At 43.4% G+C, this 18,393-nt stretch overlaps 1 protein-coding gene across 2 annotated transcripts; it reads right to left on the bottom strand.

Moving 5' to 3' along the window:
* Positions 1–8,671: 8,671 nt before the first annotated feature.
* Positions 8,672–17,149, bottom strand: LOC135539953 (mitochondrial intermembrane space import and assembly protein 40-A-like). Of its 2 annotated transcripts, XM_064966226.1 has the most exons (4): positions 16,801–17,149; positions 13,870–13,968; positions 13,237–13,640; positions 8,672–12,861 (listed from the first exon to the last, which is right to left on the bottom strand). In XM_064966226.1, exons 1-3 carry the CDS (start codon positions 16,820–16,822, stop codon positions 13,276–13,278), a joined length of 486 nt encoding a protein of 161 aa, XP_064822298.1. In that variant the 5' UTR covers positions 16,823–17,149; the 3' UTR covers positions 8,672–12,861; positions 13,237–13,275. The 2 variants fall into 2 exon arrangements, with proteins under 2 accessions (XP_064822298.1, XP_064822297.1); XM_064966225.1 differs by having other exon boundaries at positions 8,672–13,640.
* Between the last annotated feature and the right edge of the window lie 1,244 nt (positions 17,150–18,393).

Raw genomic sequence — 18,393 nt, 5'->3', positions numbered from 1 at the left:
AGTCACTGGCTTACTAGGGCTCTTTCATACCGTTTCCTAGGAGGGGTGCGTCACTTGAGTGGGTTGAGTCACTGATGTGATCTTCCAATCTGGGTTGGTGCCCCCCCTTGGGTTGTGCCGTGGCGGAGATCTTTGTGGGCTATACTCGGTCTTGTCTCAGGATGTTGTGGTTGGTGGTTGAAGATATCCCTCTAGTGGTGTGGGGGCTGTGCTTTGGCAAAGTGGGTGGGGTTATATCCTTCCTGTTTGGCCCTGTCCGGGGGTGTCATCAGATGGGGCCACAGTGTCTCCTGACCCCTCCTGTCTCAGATTCCAGTATTTATGCTGCAGTAGTTTATGTGTCGGGGGGCTAGGGTCAGTTTGTTATATCTGGAGTACTTCTCCTGTCCTATCCAGTGTCCTGTGCGAATATAAGTATGCTCTCTCTAATTCTCTCTTTCTTTCTCTCTCTCGGAGGACCTGAGCCCTAGGACAATGCCTCAGGACTACCGGGCATGATGACTCCTTGCTGTCCCCAGTCCACCGGGCCGTGCTGCTGCTCCAGTTTCAACTGTTCTGCCTGTGATTATTATTATTTGACCATGCTAGTCATTTATGAACATTTGAACATCTTGGCCATGTTCTGTTATAATCTCCACCTGGCACAGCCAGAAGAGGACTGGCCACCCCACATAGCCTGGTTCCTCTCTAGGTTTCTTCCTAGGTTTTGACCTTTCTAGGGAGTTTTTCCTAGCCACCGTGCTTCTACACCTGCATTGCTTGCTGTTTGGGGTATGTACGAAGGGCTATATATATAAATTTGATTTGATTTGATTTGACATAGATTGTCAGATAGCTACCTGCGTTGAGGGTCACCCTCCTCTAGGCACTCTCATTGGCTATCTGGCCTTTTCCCCCTCCTCACCGCACCAATAGCAGGGCAGAACCAGAGAAGGGTAATAATTGATCTTCTAGTGAATATGATGTGGCACACACCTTCAGTCGATAATTACTGGGTCTGCACTACTTAGGGAACAAGGTTCCATTTGGGACGCAAACTGGCACTGACCTCTGACCTCTCCACTAAAACATGTAACTCAGAAAAACACACATACTGTACGCATCTCAGAACAGGCCCATGAACAGGCCCAGGCCCAGCTGCGGTCATCCCCCTCTTCAAAGGGGGGGACACTCTTGACCAAAACTGCTACAGACCTATATCTATCCTCCCCTGCCTTTCTAAGGTCTTTGAAAGCCTAGTTAACAAACAGATTACCGACCATTTCGAATCCCACTGCACCTTCTCCGCTATGCAATCTGGTTTCAGAGCTGGTCATGGGTGCACCTCAGCCACGCTCAAGGTCCTAAACAATATCTTAACCGCCATCGATAAGAAACAATACTGTGCAGCTGTATTCATTGACCTGGCCAAGGCTTTCGGCTTTTGTCAATCACCACATCCTCATCGGCAGACTCGATAGCAATAGTTTCTCAAATGATTGCCCAACCTGGTTCTCCAACTACTTCTCTGATAGAGTTCAGTGTGTCAAATCAGAGGGCCTGTTGTCCGGGCCTACAGTCCCATCAGAGGGCCTACAGTCCCATTTCCTTCGTCTGGTTATTACCCACCCAAAGCTTGTGTTCTCTCTTTGCTCATGTTTCCAGCATGCCTCTAAAATCCCTTTTGCAGGATGAGATACCCCATGTCCCTGTAGGTTGACCTGATAATTAATTGCCAGCTGCTGTCTCCTAATCTGCAATGGCATTTCCCCTATCTTGACCTGTACTGCAGCCACTGGAGACGTCCAAAATGCCCCACTAAATATTCTGAGTCCTTGTCCCTGTATGACATCTTGCCTTTCCAATGATGTCCGGGCTGCCGAACTATACGCTATACTTCCATAGTCTATTACAGATTGGATCAATGCAACCTACATGGTCCTCAATGAGGCATGCCCAGCCCCCCACTCCTTCCCTGTCAGACAGCGCATCACATTTAGTATCTTCTTACGCTTCCTACCACTCTCTCAATGTGTTCTGCCCAGGTCATTCTAGTATCAAAGTATACCCCAAGGAACCTGAAGGCCCCCACCCTCTCCAAGTTTCTCACATATAACCTCGAGCATACCTCATCTCCCACCTTCCTCCTGGTAAAGAACACTGTCTGAGTTTTCTCTTCAGAGAACCTGAATCCCCACATTAATGCCCACCACTCTACCTCATCAATTGCTTTCTGTATCTTTCTGACTATGTATGGAACATTTCTTCCTCTCTTCCATAAGGCCCCATCATCTGCAAATAGCGACCTCCCAAAATCCAGCTGTACCTGAGAGTAAACATCATTGATCATGATTGAGAACAACAGAAGACTAATCACACTCCCCTGTGGTTTACCATTATCCACCATGTAGCTTCCTGAGAGAGACTTCCCCACCCTCACCTGGATAGACCTTCCAAGCAGGAAATCCTTTATCCAGTTGTATGTTCTTCCTCATAATATCATGCTTGATTAACAACCCTCCTTCCACATCATATACCTTCTCCACATCAAATAATACAGCTACAACAGTCTCCTTGTTCATCTGAGCCTACCTGACCCCTGCTTCTAAGCTGATCACTGGGCACATTGTTCCCCTACCCTTCCTGAATCCACTCTGATATGGCGATACTAACCCCCTGCTCTCCAGGAAGTTAGTTAGCCTCCCCGTTATCATACGCTCCATAATCTTACATACATGTGATGTTAAGGCTATTGGGCGATAGCTTGTTGGCCTCGTTGGGTCCTTCCCTGGCTTCCGAATTGGTACTACTACTGCCTCCTTCCAACTGCCTGGTAGTTTGCCCTCCTCCCACACTCTGTTGTACAACCCCAATACCTTATCCAGTGCCTCATCACATCATCTTTCCCAGGTGAAGTTAACCCAGCCTTACTTATTGCCCTTTTCACCTCTGACATGATAAATTGTGCATCATTTACATCCTCCCTCCTATCTAGCACTCCAGGATGCTCCTTTTTACCACTCTCTCTCTCTCTCTCTCCTCTGCCCCTCCTCTGACAAATTTGCCGATCTATGCACATGGACAAACGCTTTGGCCATTATCTCTGCCTTCTTCTCATCTGTTACTGCCACTTCCTTCCCACTCGTCAACACCGGATAATCCCACTCCCTTCTGACCCCACTCATCTTCTTAATCATCCCCCACACTTCTCCCGCTGGTGTCACCCTTCCAATGGTGTCACAGAACCAACGCCAACATGACCGCTTTGCTAATTTCTATCAGATTTACCATCACTTGGCCATTTCCATCCACCCCCCTCTGACACAGATTATAGTAGTGTACTACCACTATCATCTCTCCTCTCAACCACACCTCCACCACCACATATTCCTGTATCTTTGCCTAGCATTGTGTAGAGAAGTCCTTGCTTTATGAAGGTGGCACATCCCCCCCTCCCCCTACACCTCTGTCCCTATGGACCACTACATATCCCTGTATTATAAACTCCACATTTGGTTTGAGCCATGTTTCTTGCACACAAATCACATCAGGCTTAGTTGGCATATCCACAATGAATTGCTTGAACTCCTGCCCATTAGCCAACAGGTTTGAGCATTCCATTGTAGTACTACCACCATAACTGAGATCCAGTAATACATGGATCCACCCTCAGCTGATTGAGGTCATCTTGAACCTCTTCTCTGTTTTAGACTTTACTTCAGCAGTGCTGTTGATAACTTCTGCTATGAACGTCACCAGCTTTCTCTTATCTACGTATACCATATCGCCACCCACCTGCCCCATAATCCCTGATCTAGATGCTCCTACCCATCTCTCTCATGAACATGTATCTCTCTGGACCTGGATCACCCTCACTGCTTCCGCATATGACACCCTTCTCCATTCTCACTTGTTGCACCTCCACTGCCTGCTTCATTTCCTCACACCCACTATATGCCACACTATGAGCACCCCCACAGCTGCAGCACTTTGGTTTTACACCCTCCCCACATTTCCCATACTCATGCTCCCCTCCACACCTGGCACATCTCCATGCTCCCCTCCACACCTGGCACATCTCACATGCTCCTCCTCACCTCCATGCTCCCCTCCACACCTGGCACATCTCACATGCTCCTCCTCACCTCCATGCTCCCCTCCACACCTGGCACATCTCACATGCTCCTCCTCACCTCCATGCTCCCCTCCACACATCTCACATGCTCCTCCTCACCTCCATGCTCCCCTCCACACCTGGCACATCTCACATGCTCCTCCTCACCTCCATGCTCCCCTCCACACCTGGCACATCTCACATGCTCCTCCTCACCTCCATGCTCCCCTCCACACCTGGCACATCTCACATGCTCCTCCTCACCTCCATGCTCCCCTCCACACCTGGCACATCTCACATGCTCCTCCTCACCTCCATGCTCCCCTCCACACATCTCACATGCTCCTCCTCACCTCCATGCTCCCCTCCACACCTGGCACATCTCACATGCTCCTCCTCACCTCCACACCTGGCACATCTCACATGCTCCTCCTCACCTCCATGCTCTTCTCCACACCTGGCACATCTCACATGCTCCTCCTCACCTCCATGCTCCCCTCCACACCTGGCACATCTCACATGCTCCTCCTCACCTCCATGCTTCCCTTGCATCTTATCTTGCCCTTCCCCGGAACCTTCTACCTCCTCTCTGCCGCTAGTATTAGAAACAATGTTGCTCTCCTCAAACTTGCTTTTCTGCCTCCTCTCTGCCTCTATAGACCTCTCGCTCCCCTTCAAACCCCTAGTCCCTTTCTCTCCCGCTTTCTTTTTCTCTTTCTTACTCCCTCTTTTATTTGTACCACTATGCTCCATACTTGCTTCACTTTCTTCTCCATCACTATCTCCTACCATCTCACAGTTCATCTCACAGCACAGCTGTGCCGAACCGCCGCCACATCGCGTATTGTTTGATTGTTTGTTTTACCACTATTTCTAACTGTTCACACAACGTCCCTTCGTCCTCTCCACCGCCCTCTCTTCTCGCCCTCGTTCTTCACGACTGTAGAAAGAGTTCACTTCCCCCGTTACAAAATCCTACTCCAAAGTGTTGTTTATTAGCCCCAACCCTCTGGGTGGACAACATGTCTATTCATGCTGCAAGAGCTCTGATAGGTTGGAGGACATCTGTGTTGTCATAATTACTGTGTATGTCTATGGAAAGGGGGTGAGAACCACAAGCCTCCAACGTTTTGTTGAAGTCAATGTACCCAGAGGTGGGGGGAAAATAGCTGTCCTCCGGTTACACCATGGTGCTACCCTACAGAGTGCTGTTAAGGCTACTGTAGACCTTCATTGCAAACCAGTGTGTTTTAATTAATTATTTGGTGATGTGAATATATTTAGTATAGTTTTTTTCTAAAAAGTATTACTTTTTTAATGTTTCACAATTTTAATTTTGATGAAATTCAGGATGGTCCTCCCCTTCCTCCTCTGATGGGATATAAACTGAATCAAACAAAAACAAGAATCTTCCATCTCTGGGGTTCAATAGCAGAAGTTACCAATAGGCCACTAAGACTGTCCTGTATTTGACAGTGCCTTCAGAAAGTAATCATACCTCTTGACTTATTCCACATTTTGTTGTGTTACAGCCTGAATTCAAAATAGATTATAAATATTTATTTCACCCATCTACACACAATACCCAGTAATGACATAGTGGAAAATGTTTTTAGAAATGTTTGCACATCTATTGAAAATGAAATAAAAAAATGTCATTTACATAAGCATTCAACCCCGATTTAATACTTTGTAGAAGCACCATTGGCAGTGATTACAGCTTTGAGTCTTTCTGGGTAAGCCTCTAAGAGCTTTCCACACCTGGATTGTGCAACATTTGTCAATTTGTTATTTAAAAAACCAGTCAGTATCTGGTGTGACCACCATAAGCCTCATGCAGCGTGACACATATCCTTCGCATTGAGTTTATCAGACTGTTGATTGTGACCTGTGGAATGTTGTCCCACTCCTGCGAAGTTACTGGACATTGGCGGGAACTCGAACAAGCTGTCATAGACGTCCCATCCCAAACGTGCTCAATGGGTGACATGTCTGGTGATTAGGCAGGCCATGGAAGAACTGGAAAATGTTCAGCTTCCAGCAATTGTGTACAGATCCTTGTGACATGGGGGCATGCATGATCATGCTGAAACATGAGGTGATTGTGGCAGATTAATGGCATGACAATGGGCTTCAGGATCTTGCCGTGGTATCTCTGTGCATTCAAATTGACATTGATAAAATGCAAATGTTTTTGTTGCCTGCAGCTTATGCCTACCCATACCATAACCCCACCGTCACCTTGCGGCACTCTGTACACAACGTTGACATCAGCAAACTGCTCGCCCACACGACACCATACACATGGTCTGTGGTTGTGAGGCCGGTTGGACGTACTGCCATAGGGAGGCTTATGGTAGAGAAATGAACATTCAATTCTCTGGTAACAGCTCTGGTGGACATTCCTGCAGTCAGCATGCCAATTGCATGCTCGCTCAAAACATGGGACATCTGAGGCATTGTGCTGTGACAAAACTGACATTTTAGAGTGATCTTTTATTGTCCCCAGCACAAGGTGCACCTGTGTAATGATCATGCTGTTTAATTAGATTCTTGATATGCCATACCTGTCAGGTGGATAGATTATTTTGGCAAAAGATAAATGCTAAACTGATTTGTTCACACAATTTGAGAAAAATAAGCTTTTGTGCGTATGGACAATTTCTGGGATCTTTTATTTCAGCTCATTTTTTTACCTTTATTTAACTAGGCAAGTCAGTTAAGAACAAATTCTTATTTTCAATGACGGCCTAGGAACAGGTTAACTGCCTGTTCAGGGGCAGAACGACAGATTTGTACCTTGTCAGCTCGGGGATTTGAACTTGCAACCGGTCACTAGTCCAACGCTCTAACCACTAGGCTACCCTGTGCCCCATGAAATCAACACTTTACATGTTGTGTTTATATTTTTGTTCAGTGTAGATTTAGTAACTCGCCCACTCCGGAACCTTCACTATCTGCTTGGTCAGCAACTCCAGCGAAGATGTGGCCTTGTGTTTTAGGTTATTGTCCTGCTTTCCACCAGTGTCTGGTGGAAAGCAGACTGAACCAGATTTTCCTCTAGAATTTTGCCTGTGCTTAGCTCCATTCTGTGTCTTTTTTATCCTGGAAAAACTCCCCAGTCCTAAACGATTACAAGCATGCCTATAACATTATGCATCCAACATTATGCTTGAACATTTGAGACTGGTACTCAGTAATTTGTTATATTGGATTTTCCCCAAACATAACACTTTGTATTCAGGCCAAAAAGTTAATTGCTTTGCCAGTTTGCAGTATTATTTTCGTGTCTTGTTGCATATTTTGAAAATGTTTGTTCTGTACAGACTTCCTTATTTTCACTGTCAATTAAGTTAGTATTGTGGAGTAACTACAATGTTGTTGATATGTCCTCAGTTTTCTAAGAGTGGTTTCCATCCTCTCCGGCAACTAAGTTAGGAAGGAAGCCTGTATATTTGTTGTGACTGGGTGTATTGATACACCATCCAAAGTGTAATTAATAACTTCACCATGCTCAAAGGGAAATTCAATGTCTGTTTTTTTACCTATCTAGCAAGAGGTGCCTTTCTTCGCCAGGCACTGGAAAACCTCCCTGGTCTTTTTGGTTGAATGTGTTTGAAATTCACTGCTCGGCCCCACACATACAATTAACAGATAATTCATTGTTATGTGTGGGGTACAGAGGTAGTCATTCAAAAATCATGTGAAACATTATTATTGCACATAGAGTGAGTCCATGCAACTTGTGACTTGTTAAACAAATGTGTACTCCTGAACTTATTTAGGCTTGCCATAACAAAGGGGTCGCATACTTATTGACTCAATACATTCCAGCTTTTCATTATCCATTAACTTGTAAAAATATTGAAAAACATAATTCTACTTTACCATTATGGAGTATTGTGTGGAAGCCAGTGACACAAAATTGAAATTGTATCCATTTGAAATTCAGGCTGTAACACAGCAAAATGTGGAAAAAGTTAAGGGGTTTGAATACTTTCTGAAGGCACTGTAGCTTCTATTGTGTTCCCATTTCATATATATTTTTAAGCTTTCAACTATCCAGAAACAATACAGAGTGCCTTACAAAAGTATTCTGACTCCTTGGATTTCTTCACATTTTGTGTTACAAAGAGGGATTAAAATAGATTTGTAATTTTTTGTCAACAATTAAAACTAAATAATCTGAAATATCAAAGTGGATTAATACATTCAAGCCTAAATTAGTTCAGGAGTAACATTTGGTTTAACAAATCACATAATAAATGACATGATCTCCGAATGACTAACACCCCCCCATTCCCCATTTGCCCTAACAATAGCCTCTATTTTGTCGGGGAATGGACCCTACAAGCTGTCGAAAGCATCCCACAAGGAACCATACCCAGTTCAAAAGCACTTAAATATTTTGTCTTGCCCATTCACCCTCTGAATGGCATACATACATAATCCATGTCCCAATTGTCTTAAGGCTCTTGAGTTTAATGTTTTGTACTCTGTGTATATTAAACCACCCAGACACATAAAAAAATACAGTCGTCTTCCTGAACTGAGCTGCAGGACAGGTTGAAACAGCTCAGGGATGTTACCATTTTATTACGTTTGCAATCGCAACAAATAATCTGCTCAGACCCCAACCAAGGAGCATCAAAAGTCGTGCTATAAATTCTCAGACAACCCAAAGAGGTCAGAGGACAAAAATCAGTTAACCACCTAACCGAGGAACTCAATTTAACCTTGCGCAATACACTAGATGCAGTCGCACCCCTAAAAACATTTGTCATAAGAAACTCCCTGGTAGCTCCCTGGTATACAGAAAATACCCGAGCTCTGAAGCAAGCTTACAGAAAATTGGAACGGAAATGGCGCCACACCAAACTGGAAGTCTTCTGACTAGCTTGGAAAGACAGTATCGAAGAGCCCCCACTGCTGCTTGATCATCCTATTTTTCCAACTTAATTGAGGAAAATAAGAACAATCCAAAATGTATTTTTGATACTGTCGCAAAGCTAACTAAAAAGCAGCATTCCCCAAGAGAGGATGGCTTTCATTTGAGCAGTAATAAATTCATTAACGTCTTTGAGGAAAAGATCATGATCATTATAAAGCAAATTACGGACTCCCTTTGAAATCTGCGTATTTCTCCAAAGCTCAGTTGTCCTGAGTCTGCACAACTCTGCCAGGACCTAGGATCAAGGGAGACACTCAAGTGTACTATATATATATCTCTTGACACAATGATGAAAATAATCATGGCCTCTAAATCTTCAAGCTGCATACTGGACCCTATTCCAACTAAACTACTGAAAGAGCTGCTTCCTGTGCTTGGCCCTCCTATGATGAACATAATAAATGGCTCTCTATCCACCGGATGTGTACCAAACTCAATAAAATGGCAGTAATAAAGCCTCTCTTGAAAAAGCCAAACCATGACCCAGAAAATATAAAAAAACTATCAGCCTATATCAAATCTCTCATTCCTCTCAAAACTTTTCAAAAAAGCTGTTGCGTAGCAACTCACTGCCTTCCTGAAGAGAAACAATGCATACGAAATGCTTCAGTCTGGTTTTAGACCCCATCATAGCACTGAGACTGCACTTGTGAAGGTGGTAAATGACCTTTTAATGGCGTCAGACCTCGGCTCTGCATCTGTCCTCGTGCTCCTAGACCTTAGTGCTGCTTTTGATACCATCGATCACCACATTCTTTTGGAGAGATTGGAAACTCAAATTGGTCTACACGGACAAGTTCTAGCCTGGTTTAGATCTTATCTGTCAGAAATATATCAATTTGTCTCTGTGAATGGTTTGTCCTCTGACAAATCAACTGTACATTTATTTCTGTGTTCCTCAAGGTTCCGTTTTAGGACCACTATTGCTTTCACTATATATTTTACCTCTTGGGGATGTAATTCGAAAACATAAATGTTAACTTTCACTGCTATGCGGATGACACACAGCTGTACATTTCAATGAAACATGTTGAAGCCCCAAAATTGATCTCACTAGAAGCATGTGTTTCAGACATAAGGAAGTGGATGGCTGCAAACTTTATACTTTTAAACTCGGACAAAACAGAGATGCTTGTTCTAGGTCCCAAGAAACAAAGAGATCTTCTGTTGAATCTGACAATTAATCTTGATGATTGTACAGTCGTCTCAAATAAAACTGTGAAGGACCTCAGCGTTACTCTGGACCCTGATCTCTCTTTTGACGCACATATCAAGACTGTTTCAAGGACAGCTTTTTTCCATCTACTAAATATTGCAAAAATCAGAAACTTTCTGTCCAAAAATGCAGAATAATTAATCCATGCTTTTGTCACTTCTAGGTTAGACTACTGCAATGCTCTACTTTCCGGCTACCCGGATAAAGCACTAAATATACTTCAGTTAGTTCTAAATTCAGCTGCTAGAATCCTGACTAGAACCAAAAAAATGATCATATTACTCCAGTGCTAGCCTCCCTACACTGGCTTCTTGTCAAGGCAAGGGCTGATTTCAAAGTTTTACTGCTAACCTACAAAGCATTACATGGGCTTGCTCCTACCCATCTTTCCGATTTGGTCCTGCTGTACATACCTACACATACGCTACGGTCACAAGACGCAGGCCTCCTAATTGTCACTAGAATTTCTAAGCAAACAGCTGGAAGCAGGGCTTTCTCCTATAGAACTCCATTTTTTTATGGAATGGTCTGCCTACCCATCTGAGAGACGCAGACTCGGTCTCAACCTTTAAGTCTTTATTGAAGACTCATCTCTTCAGTGGGTCATATGATTGAGTGTAGTCTGGCCCAGGAGTGTGAAGGTGAACGGAAAGGCTCTGGAGCAACGAACCGCCCTTGCTGTCTCCCCACTGGGATTCTCTGCCTCTAACCCTATTACAGGGGCTGAGTCACTGGCTTACTGGTGCTCTTCCATGCCGTCCTTAGGAGGGGTGCGTCACTTGAGTGGGTTGAATTGCTGACGTGGTCTTCCTGTCTGGGTTGGCGTCCCCCTTGGGTTGTGCCGTGGTGGAAATCTTTGCGGGCTATAATTGGCCTTGTCTCAGGATGGTAAGTTGGTGGTTGAAGATATCCCTCTAGTGGTGTGGGGGCTGTGCTTTGGCAAAGTGGGTGGGGTTATATCCTGCCTGTTTGGCCCTGTCCGGGGTATCATCGGATGGGGCCAGTTTCTCCTGACCCCCCCTTTATGTATGCTGCAGTCAGTAATGCTAGGGTCAGTCTGTTATATCTGGAGTATTTATCCTGTCTTATCCGGTGTCCTGTGTGATTTTAAGTATGCTCTCTCTAATTCGCTCTTTCGGAGGACCTGAGCCCTAGGACCATGCCTCAGGACTACCTGGCATGATGACTCCTTGCTGTCCCCACCTGGCCGCGCTGCTGCTCCAGTTTCAACTGTTCTGGCTGCGGCTATGGAACCCTGACCTGTTCACGGGACGTGCTACCTGTCCCAGACCTGCTGTTTTCAACTCTAGAGACAGCAGGAGCGGTAAACACTTAATGATCGGCTATGAAAAGCCAACTGACATTTACTCCTGAGGTGCTGACTTGTTGCACCCTCGACAACTAGTGTGATTATTATTATTTGACCATGCTGGTAATTTATGAACATTTGAACATCTTGGCCATGCTCTGTTATAATCTCCACCCAGCCCAGCCAGAAGAGGACTGGCCACCCCTCATAGCCTGGTTTCTCACTAGGCTTCTTCCTAGGTTTTGGCTTTTCTAGGGAGTTTTTCATAGCCACCGTGCTTCTACACCTGCATTGCTTGCTGTTTGGGGTTTTAGGCTGGGTTTCTTTTTCAGCAGATGCAAGAAGGGCTATATAAATACACTTGATTTGATGAGGCCATTGGTGATTTTAAAACAGCTAGAGTGCAATGTCTGATGGTTGAAGACTGAGGTTGGATCAACATTGTAGTCACTCCACAATAATGACTTAAATGTCAGTGAAAAGAATACAAATATACAAAACTTGCATCCTGTATGCAACAAGGCACAAAATTAATATTGCAACAAAAAAACAGCAAAGGAATACACTTCATGGCCAAAATGCAAAGCCTTGTGTTGGATTTGACCCCAACATAACACAATAATGAGTAACTGCCTCCTTATTTTCAAGCATTGTGGTGGCTACATCATGGAATGGGTATGCTTGACATCGGCAAATAGAGTTTTTCTGGATAAAAATTAAGGGGGTGGAGCTAAGCACAGGCAACAAACTAGAGGAAAACCTGCTTCAGTCTGCTTTACACCAGAGACAAGCAGAGGACTTCACATTTCAGCAGGAAAATAACCTACAACACAAGGCCAAATCTACAAAGTGGACAGTGAATGTTCCTGAGTGGCCAAGTTAGTGTTGGCTTAAATTTGCTTGAAAAGCTATGGCAATACTTTTTTTCTGCTTGAGAGTCTAGCCATGGTCCCCAACATCTTGACAGAGCTTGAAGAATTTTTAAAATAATAAAATGGGCAAATATTGCACAATCCAGGTGTGTAAAGCTCTTATAGACTTACCCAAGAAGACTCACAGCTGTTATCACTGCCAAAGATGTTTCTAACATGTATTGACTCATGGAGCTGAATACTTATGCAATGACTATATTTTTGTTTTTTAATTTCTATTCAACTTTTTTCTTTCACAGTCTTTTTCGTAGATTTGTTGACAAAAAAATAATTAAATCTATCTTCATCATCTCTTTGCAACACAACAAAATGTGAAGAAGTCCAAGGGGTCTGAATACTTTTGCAAGGCACCCACAGAATCTGAGAAAATTGGAAAATAAAAAACCAGGTGTGAATTAAATATAAAAGACAAATGGAAAAATAAAGTAGAAATGACATTTTTAAAATACAAAAAGCAATTACTAATTGGACTTTATAGTAAAGAGAACAATCAATACAAAAACAGAACACTAGTAATGGGAAAGGATAGCACAGCACATGGTCTTGTTTTTTTCCTGAAGGAGCACAAAGAAATATACACACACCTAGAGTGAAGTTACCCCATCTTTTTCCTTACCCTCCTCCCTCTACAAGTCTCTTATATTCTATGAGGGAAAACCCAATCTGGGTTAGAGTGGGGGGGAATAGTCAACACTTCCATTTATCAGTTTAAATAATTGATACAAAAAGGATCACCTTAACACATCCATAGAAAGGGCTTGTCGTGAATCATGCTCAGCCTGAGGCTGAGCTGTTTGAGGGTGGTGGGGTGTCAGCAGGGGCGGTGGAAGGGCTAGAGTCTTGGACAGGGGCTGCAGGTGTAGGGGTTGGTTCAGGGGCAGAGTCTTGTTTGGAAGGATCCGTTTCAGATGGCCCTCCCTGGGTCTCCTTGTCATCCTCCTGGGGGTAGAGTTCTGGGTATCTCTGCATACACTCCTGCATGCCCCTGAATTGCTCCAGGCACTCTGAGCCCTTCACCTCCTCCTTGCTGTAGTGGAAACAGGAGAAGGCCTCCTTAAAAGATGCTCCACAGGGACCGCTGGCCATCCCTCCCAGACAGGGGCAGTTCCAGTTGATCTCCCCATTGGGCAGGATCAGACCTTGGGAGGAGACAGAACAAAAGGGAAACATATACTAATTATACCAGAAAGGAATGCAACTCTATTAGGTTACTGGTTATCACAGAGGGCAGCAAGTCTGGCCAATGTCACAACAAACCCATGAAAACATGTAAGGCATGGGGCATGTCCTCATGTCAATCTATTTAGCAATTGAGCTAAACTGGGCCTAATGTAATCTAATTGAGAAGCACTACTTCTCTCTACTCACCTCGTTCTTCATAGGGGTCATCAGGATCCTCCTCCACCAGCTCAGCGTTGCTCGGTGCTTCATGTTCCTCCTTAGTCACAAAGATGACACGGTCCTTACCTGGTGTGGAGAGGACAGGCAGATATCAGTGAGAATAGTCTCCGCTGACTCAAGTGGCATGAAGTGGATTGTGGACTGGAGTTAGTCAACCCTAATATGTCCAATCAAATACACTTATACACAGTCAAATGTGATGTAAATGAATGGCCAGCCAATTTATATTTCAGGTGATTCTGCAATTTAGGGGACTTTAGCTGTGTAAACTTTCAGAAATTAAAACTTATTCAAACACCATTTTACCAGTATTGTACTTGTCCTTGATTCGTCTAGAAATTATATCTGATAATGGTTGCGATTAGACTATTCAGGAATGTAATATAAGTCATTTTCTCCCAGACAAAATGTAATTTCCATCACATCATTAAACATCCATTTTGGAGAAGTCCTCCAATAGAATCTACAGTGTGCCACAACTTTTATTTTACTGTCAAATGTACCGTGAACTTCTCCATGTGCCCCTCTGTATTTCCCTTCGGCTTTGTTTTTCCACTCAAACCACCATGTCTGCTCACCAGCATCAAAGTCAGATGTTTCAAGCAACTTTGGCTTGACAAAGGGAGCACTCTCTATACATGCACTCTTTCTTCAGGTTCTCTCAGCACAAACACTCAATAACTTTCTCAATGTTGCTGCAGCTGATCCCTTTGTGATACTGTAGTTTGTCAGCCATGAACTGGAGGTTGGCATGGGTTTTGCAGAGGCATGTGTCCCTATCTTGGACTGCTGGCTTGACAACCCAAAAAGGACATATTTCTCAGAATTCACAGTGGGAAATTTGAATTTCTGAATATTCTATCTTAAACTTCTGATACAGGTTCTGAATTGTGCCATTCAAGAAGCGCTTCTGCTTTTTGTTCTTGTTCCTTGTTAGTGGGTCCTTTTCCCTGTTGCTCTGCTGTTGTCATCACGTTCATAGAATCTAGTAATTTTCTCTTCTGTTGCAGTGCTAATTCTGTTACACTGATTTTTCCTGGAGTATTGAAGACTTGGATGGCCTGTTTTCAAATTGTCCTCATTGCTTTTGCTAAAAATCCAAATTCTCTGTTTGTGGCTTTGACCAAGCCATACTTTGCCTCTGAGCGTTTTTGAAGCAACTTGTTTTTCCTTGGCACTGGACATTTCTTTTATACTTTTGTTTTAACTCTGCAATGATGGCATTTTGAAACAATAAAATCCTTCAAGTTCTTTGGAGGTCCCTTCATTTGCTGTTTTGTCTTTGGGGAATTTTGTCTCTCCATTTTGTTCATCAGTCGATCATACTTTTTTTTTTGTATTTCTCAGCTTTCCGTAAAGCATTATCAAGTTTGACGTTTGTCATACTAAGATCTCTGTATGCTTTTGAGCGACCTCTTACAACCTTTTTCCTTCCAGCAAGTATTCGACTTCTCATTCCTGTTGCAGATGATGAGGAAGGGGTATCAGGGTCTGCATCAGCGGCAGGCAAGTTAGGGGCAGGTATGTTAGCCTCATGTTCTGGCTGCAAGTCATCTGGTGACTGAGGTGTGTTGCCTGATAAGTAGGTCTCCATTGCAACTGTTCTCTTTAAAGTCTGTCTTCTATTCTGTTGGTTGCATTTTCATTGACTTCTCTTGTTTATTTGTTCTTGTTTTGTAAGCTCAGAGTGAGACTTCACTTCTCCCTTTTCTTCCAGTATCTCTCCCTGATTTTTTGCAGATGTTCCTGGTATCATATACAATACATTTCTATTTTGTTTATTTATGGTCTGTGACCTCTGTGCTGTTTTATGTGGTATCTTCTAAGAATAAAGACAAACACTACTTATTTTTCAACTTGTGCACACCTTGGAGCATTTTCTAGATTAAATTAATTTAAAACATTATTAAATAAGCCTAAAGAAAAAAAAGTAAAGTAAGAACAAGATAATGGATATGTGTCATTTCCACCACACTTAAGTTTGTGATGGAAATGACTGATGGAAATGACACTTCTACAGTTTCTGAAGAAAATTGACAGACTGCTTAATATGCTTTGGTTAGTATTACTGCTAGCATATAGTTTATACTAAATACATAAAATATACATTTTTCTCGATTTTTCTTCAACTTCTGGATATCACATATGGAACAACTGTCCACTGCAGCCATGTGCTTCACTGTTTCCTTGGTAACCAAAGTAACATTCTATTGAAAAAAAACTTTATTAAATTAGGTATTTTGTCCTTAGTGGTGGAAATGACACCACTCCAAAAGGTATAAAAAAACAACAATATAATGGGCATTCTTGCAAATATTGATATAGATTTGATTTAATTGACTCTGTATTACATGACATTATATAAATGTGTAATTATTAATGTTCTCATAGAAAAATATAGTAGAAGTTTAAAAGTCTGGGTCAGGGACAAGGGTCTGACAAATTGAGGTATAAAATGCATCTGAAAAGTAGCTAAAATACTTGATAGAGGTGTTGATAGAGGTGTTTAAAAAGGTATGGGGTGATTACAGTGTGAACTTCACATACAAATATTTGTTTTATTTTTTAGAAAATCCCCAAAATTGACCCGAGGACATAGAAGTGCCCGTAGTTGTAGAATCACCCATTCTAAGTTATCACACCGAGAGCAGTCCGTTTACTTGTACTGAAACACACACACACACACACACACACCATGTCTGAAATCAGCGACATAGATTTTCTAAATCTATCTCTGGCTGAACCTGGTTCTACAAACATTGGAGATAAAACAATGCCTCGTTCTAAGTAGAATCATAATTATAAAATACAATGATCGAGCAACGTTAGCTAACTAACTACTGCATCTAACCAGTTTGAAGAGAAGCGGTCATTCATTCACACAGCACGTAACGTTACCTTCCTCCTTGACTGAGGACATTTCTTCGGTGTGGTGTCTACTGACGTGTAGTGCCCTTCAAGGTGTCCCTGCGGTGCCGAGTTTCCCGACTGGTGTTAAACTACTTTATCAATTACAAAAGGAGAATAATTTGGTATCGTATAGCTAGCTAGCTGTTTCACAACTACTTCATCGTTCACATAACCCACGTTTTTTGTGTCAGTGCATCTGAGGACGTAAGAACGAAGGACCCATTTTAGCTGCCCTTCTTAGTTCCTGACATAAATTCTTAGGGAATAGGTTGCAGTCCAAACACTTAAGACACACCCTTGTCATATGCCCTTGGGGGAATCGCCGCAGCCATATTTGTCGTCAGTCCAAATGATTAGCCAAGCAAGGGAAGTTTGCAACTTAAGCCCCTTTACCCCTCGTTTCTAATGGAGTTTGCGAGTTACAATTATGTTCACGTCGGGCTTGAAACGCCCCTAATTCGATTCGCGATGATTGTAAATCCGCTAAGAAAAGTCCGCTAACGTTAATACGGAGTTAACATACGCGTGTAACTAAGGCCGATTTAAGCTTGATGCAATATGGTCCAGCTAACAGAGGCCAAATCAAGCTCTACCACCTCGCTGTGCGCCTCACAAATGTTGTAACAATGTGTAGGGCTCCATATAGCTCCGCACTGACAAGATTGGTTGACGGTAGGTGGGGGCAGTGCGTCCTGTATAAACACAAACACTTCCTTGAAAACGTCCTTCACAACAGCTCTGCTTCTCGAAGTGCAAGAAGTATGAATGCCCTGACTTATGTAGAGGTCACATTGCAGTAAATACTGTATGGAAAATTCGATGCTTGAATGACCATACATTGGCTTTTATTGGCCATAAATTGTCAACCGATCATGTCAATGCAGAGCTATACGGAGCCCTCCGCATTGTTAAAACATTTGGGAGACGCACAGCGATGCGGTCACAACCCTCCATACAGAATCTTCAGGCCACATGACCATATCAAGCATAGATCGGCTTTAATGTACAGGTATGACTTAAAATGCTGTCATACGGCCTCTGCGGAAGTCAGGGCATACTTAATGCGTTTCGTGGAGCAGAGCTGTTAAGGAAATGGGTTTGTGTTTATACAGAACCTTCCGCCTCCACCTAACTTCAACCAATCATGCCAATGCGGAGCTATTCAGAGCCCTCGTTAAAGTATTGGTGTACGGAGCTCGATTTGGCCTCCGCAATCTCAGCAATTGCGTCACACCCTCTAACCGTTTTGCTTCCATCCCTTTCCTCGCCCCTACCTGGGCTCGAAACAGGGACCCTCTGCATACAGACAACAGCCACCCCCGAAGCATCGTTACCCATCTGTCCACAAAAGCTGCAGCTCTTGCAGAGCAAGAAAGGTCTGAGCGAGTGACGTCAACCGGTTGAAACGCCAGAAACATGCGGCTTGTAGTCCTAAATTTAGATTTTGAAAAAGCCTTTGATCGGGTCTCGCACCAATACCTCCTTAAGGTAATGCAAAAAATGGGTTTCCCTGACAGGTTTTTAGCTTGGGTGGGACTGCTGTACGGGGACATCACCAGCAAAATCCTTGTAAATGGGCAT

The sequence above is a fragment of the Oncorhynchus masou genome, chromosome 5, assembly GCF_036934945.1.
Source record: "Oncorhynchus masou masou isolate Uvic2021 chromosome 5, UVic_Omas_1.1, whole genome shotgun sequence".
NCBI lineage: Eukaryota > Metazoa > Chordata > Actinopteri > Salmoniformes > Salmonidae > Oncorhynchus > Oncorhynchus masou.
Note: the sequence above shows the minus strand (reverse complement) of the source record. Positions and strands in the feature narration are given on the sequence as shown.